The sequence below is a fragment of the Oncorhynchus clarkii genome, unplaced genomic scaffold (assembly GCF_045791955.1).
Source record: "Oncorhynchus clarkii lewisi isolate Uvic-CL-2024 unplaced genomic scaffold, UVic_Ocla_1.0 unplaced_contig_11504_pilon_pilon, whole genome shotgun sequence".
Taxonomy (NCBI): Eukaryota; Metazoa; Chordata; class Actinopteri; order Salmoniformes; family Salmonidae; genus Oncorhynchus; species Oncorhynchus clarkii.
Window position 1 is genome coordinate 32,501 of NW_027260917.1, and position 5,000 is coordinate 37,500.

Below are 5,000 nucleotides of genomic sequence, written 5' to 3' on the forward strand. Positions count from 1 at the left end.
GGGCAAAGGTGGGCACTGCTGCCTTGTAGAGGTGGACCTGGTCATAGAGGCTGTTCAAGTCCAGGGTGGAGTGGTGGGCCAGGAAAACATTTGGTTTTGAGGCACAGTCATGGGAAATACTTGCGTTTACCCGCTGTATTGTGGCAGGGTGGAAGTCTTTTCGTGGTAGCAGGGTGGAGATAACCACTTGTGCGTTGGGGAAAGTAGAAGAAGCCTTTTCAATCACTCCCTTCAGTGCTGTGGCCACCGTTTCCTGCTGTGCTCTCAGGTCGTTTGTGCCTGTGTGTATTATTATGTGGCTAGGTGAGCCTAGTTGGTCCTCAGACAGAAGGTCTAGGGCGCGCTGGGTGTTTGGACACCAGAGTTTAGACACACTGTGTTTGGGAAAAAGTTTTTTTCTTCTATATATTTCCCATTTGAGTCCATAAGTAGTACAATCTGTGTCTTGAGTTTGTCCTCAGTGGGTGTGGGGGGGTTGTCAGAAGGGCTATCAGGGTGGCTGACAGGGGGGGTGCTCTTTCTCTCTCTGTCTGTCTCTCTCTCTCTGTCTCTCTCTCTCTCTCTCTCTCGCTCTGTCTCTCTGTCTCTGTGTGTGTGTGCATGTGTGTCAGTGGGCAGTCAAGAAGAACCACAAACAGAAGAGGATGTGGCTTCAACAGAAAACAGTGAGAGAGCGAGAGCGAGGGAAAGAGAGAGAGCTACGCAGAAACACAGAGTGAAAGAGAGAGAAATAGAAAACAAAGAAAACGACAGAAAGAGAGAGAGAATAACAGAAACTGAGAGAAAGATATATACCGGTCCACGTCAACATGTAGTCAGAGAGGCCTAAGGACTGGGCTTGTAGAAAACATTTACATGCACCAGTGACTCCCTTTAGTGAACTGACTGGTAAGTAAGATAATGTAGGCTATAGGAGGCCATCTGTTGCACTGAAATAGATTGAAAAGTAAAGCCGAGATGGAAAACCATCTTTCCATGAAAGCTGTAGTGATGAGGCTATACGATGCAGCTTTGTCCCCATGTTATGTAACTATAGTCATTCTACTAATGACAGCTGGGGCTGAGTGGCACATGCAACCTGTAGACTATAATATACTGTATAATACACACACACACACACACACACACACACACACACACACCCCCTAACCTGACATTTCCCCATCAACCTCATGTAACATGTTATTGATCTTATACAGTATAGCCTCCTCTCTCTCCCCACCAGGTGTCTCCCCAGTCCTACATTTCCCAGCAGTCTCTCCTGGAGTCTACTCTATACTCCGCCATCCACCAGGTGAAGAGGCGGAGCCAAGTGGAGCCCCCCAGCCCCGCCCCCGGCCAGCGACCCATGCAGGTCATTGACGATGGAAATCTCATGTTTTCCAAACTTAAAATAGCTAATACAATCCTTTCAAACAATATAAATACACTCACATAGCAAAGATGACGTTCATGCATAAAGCTATTGAGGAAGACACAAAAAAGACACAAAAAAGTCCAACACATATTTCCATTGTACCCCTTGAAAGGTGCTGGACCTATGGGAGCAGTATTCGGACCCCTCCACGGGGCGATGTTTCTATGTCAACACCGTTACCGAGGAGAGGTCCTGGAAACCCCCCCGCAGAGCCCGTGAATGGGTAACAGACATACAGTGCCTTGCAAAAGTATTCATCCCCCTTGGCGTTTTTCCTATTTTGTTGCATTACAACCTGTAATTTAAACAAACTGAAATGTGGTGGGTGCATATGTATTCACCCCCTTTGCTATGAAGCCCCTAAATAAGATCTGGTGCAACCAATTACCTTCAGAAGTCACATAATTAGTTAACTAAAGTCCACCTGTGTGCAATCTAAGTGTCACATGATCTATCACATGATCTCAGTATATATATATATATATATATATATATATATATATATACCTGTTCTGAAAGGCTCCAGAGTCTGCAACACCACTAAGCAAGGGGCACCACCAAGAAAGCGGCACCATGAAGATCAAGGAGCTCTCCAAACAGGTCAGGGACAAAGTTGTGGAGAAGTGCAGATCAGGGTTGGGTTATAAAAAAATATCAGAAACTTTGAACATCCAACAGAGCACCATTAAATCCATTATTAAAAAATGTAAAGAATATGGCACCACAACAAACCTGCCAAGAGAGGGCCGCCCTCCAAAACCCTCCAGGCAGGGAGGGCATTAATCAGAGAGACAACAAAGAGACTAAAGATAACCCTGAATGGAGCTGCAAAGCTCCACAGCGGAGATTGGAGTATCTGTCCATAGGACCACTTTAAGCCGGACACTCCACAGATCTGGGCTTTATGGAAGAGTGTCCAGAAGAAAGGCATTGCTTAATGAAAAGAATATGCAAACACGTTTGGTGTTCACCAAAAGACATGTGGGAGACTCCCCAAACATATGGAAGTAGGTACTCTGGTCAGAGGAGACTAAAATTGAGCTTTTTGGCCATCAAGGAAAATGCTATGTCTGGTGCGAACCCAACACCTCTCATCACCCCGAGAACACCAACACCATCGTCAGGGACTGGGAAACTGGTCAGAATTGAAGGAATGATGGACGGAGCTAAATACAGGGAAATTATTGAGGGAAACCTGTTTCAGTCTTAGATTGGGACGGAGGTTCACCTTCCAGCACGACAGTGGGGCGGCAGGGGTGGCAGGGTAGCCTAGTGGTTAGAGTGTTGGACTAGTAACCGGAAGGTTGCAAGTTCAAACCCACGAGCTGACAAGGTACAAATCTGCCGTTCTGCTCATGAACAGGCAGTTAACACACTATTCCTAGGCCGTCATTGTAAATAAGAATTTGTTCTTAACTGACTTGCCTAGTTAAATAAAGGTTCAATAAAATGATAATAAAATAAAAAAATGACCCTAAGCATACTGCTTAAGCAACACTGGAGTGGTTTAAGGGGAAACATTTAACTGTCTTGGAATGGCCTAGTCAATGCCCAGACCTCAATCCCATTGAGAATCTGTGGTGTGACTTAGAGATTGCTGTACACCAGTAGAACCCATCCAACTTAAAGGAGCCGGAGCAGTTTTGCCTTGAAGAATGGGCAAAAATCCCAGTGGCTAGATGTGCCAAGTTTATAGAGAAGTCACATAATTAGTTAACTAAAGTCCTGTAATTGCTGCAAATGGTGGCTCTACAAAGTTTTGACTTTGTGAAAACTGGTGAAAACTTAGGTATGTTGTGTAAATCAAATGATACAACCCCCCCCCCCCCCCCCCCCCCCAAAAAAATAATCAGTTTTAATTCCAGGTTGTAAGGCAACAAAATAGGAAAAATGCCAAGGGGGGTGAATACTTTCACAAGCCACTGTAACAGGGATATAGAGATCACAGGGTCCTATGTTAAATTCAACATTACAACTATTTTCGGGGACAGTAGAGTCTTTTTATCAACCCTATTTTTAAATGTTGCCAGCAATGAGAAATAGTCAATCAGATGTGCTTTCAAACTAACACCCATACTCTCTTCCTTGCTATAGGCTCGTCCGCTGCAACCACAGACAATCCCCAGGGACGCCAACCACCTGTCTCTCCCAATCCCAGGCACAGAGAATGGCAACATGAACAGGGTAGGTCCACCTACAGCCCCCCCCCCAGGACTTAATGAAGAGTTGTAATGTGATTGTGTCGCTAATGTTGTCAACCTCGTGACCATAAACTAATAAAACAGGTGAGATGTAGTTTACACACAAAATAATCTATTCAGGTATTTGCTTCCTTACTTCGTGAATAGTCTGTGGACTCTTAATCTCTCCTGTTCCTCCTCTTAATCTCTCCTGTTCCTCCTCTTAATCTCTCCTCCTCCTCCTCTTAATCTCTCCTGTTCCTCCTCTTAATCTCTCCTGTTCCTCCTCTTAATCTCTCCTCTTCCTCCTCTTAATCTCTCCTGTTCCTCCTCTTAATCTCTCCTCTTCCTCCTCTTAATCTCTCCTGTTCCTCCTCTTAATCTCTCCTGTTCCTCCTCTTAATCTCTCCTGTTTCTAGGCCGTCATTGAAAATAAGATTTTGTTCTTAACTGACTTGTCTAGTAAAAACGTTTTTTAATTTTTTTAAAGAAGATAATAATAATAAAAAGTTGGTGTGTTTATTTAACGTAGACAGGAACAGTTACCCAAACACTGAACCAGAGCTTTACGGACACCAAGACTTCACAAATTGGCACGGTAACACTTTGGCACGGCCCAGAAACGAGCCCTGACACGCTCGGGCTTGTGGAGATCTGATAGTGTTGGATAGTTCAAATTCTACCTACTTTATCAGAGGGCAAGCTGGAGCTAAATTCATACCCCGTAACGCCTGTCCATTCTACATTGTGCCAGGCGAATAGGAACTGTGGGTCGTACAGTGTAACAACGAGCAATTACAACACTTACAGGAATAACCACACAGTGTTGTAAAAGTAGAGATTGTGTCTGGGCTTCATGCAACTTCCACCCCGACTGACCTATAGTGCTAGTGTCACCATCGTAACTACGAAAATAAGACGATAAGAGTCTGTAGATAATGATTACTGTTGTCCTTGTTGTTACTGTTAGTGCTGTTATATTGTTGATATGATAATATTTCTGGGTACGTCCCAAACAGCTCCCCGTTCCCTATATAGTGCACTACTTTAGACCCTATTCCCTACATAGTGCACTACTTTAGACCCTATTCCCTACATAGTGCACTACTTTAGACCCTATTCCCTACATAGTGCACTACTTTAGACCATATTCCCTATATAGTGCACTACTTTAGACCAGAGCCCTATGCCCCCCTATTCCCTATATAGTGCGCTAACATTGCTTCCTTCACATGGCTTCCTTCACATGGCTTCCTTCAAATGACTTCCTTCACATGGCTTCCTTCACATGGATTCCTTCACAGGGCTTCCTTCACATGCCTTCCTTCACATGGCTTCCTTCACAGGGCTTCCTTCACATGCCTTCCTTCACAGGGCTTCCTTCACATGGCTTCCTGTTTGTG

General features: G+C 44.5%; 1 protein-coding gene across 1 annotated transcript in view; it reads left to right on the plus strand.

The window, feature by feature from the left end:
* Nucleotides 1–5,000, plus strand: part of LOC139402214 (rho GTPase-activating protein 15-like) — a 38,160-nt gene that overhangs the window by 17,508 nt on the left and 15,652 nt on the right. The window contains exons 5-7 of the mRNA XM_071146323.1: nucleotides 1,226–1,354; nucleotides 1,530–1,640; nucleotides 3,512–3,601. Of these exons, the coding sequence (XP_071002424.1) occupies nucleotides 1,226–1,354; nucleotides 1,530–1,640; nucleotides 3,512–3,601 (330 nt within the window). The remainder of the gene's footprint in view (nucleotides 1–1,225; nucleotides 1,355–1,529; nucleotides 1,641–3,511; nucleotides 3,602–5,000) is intronic.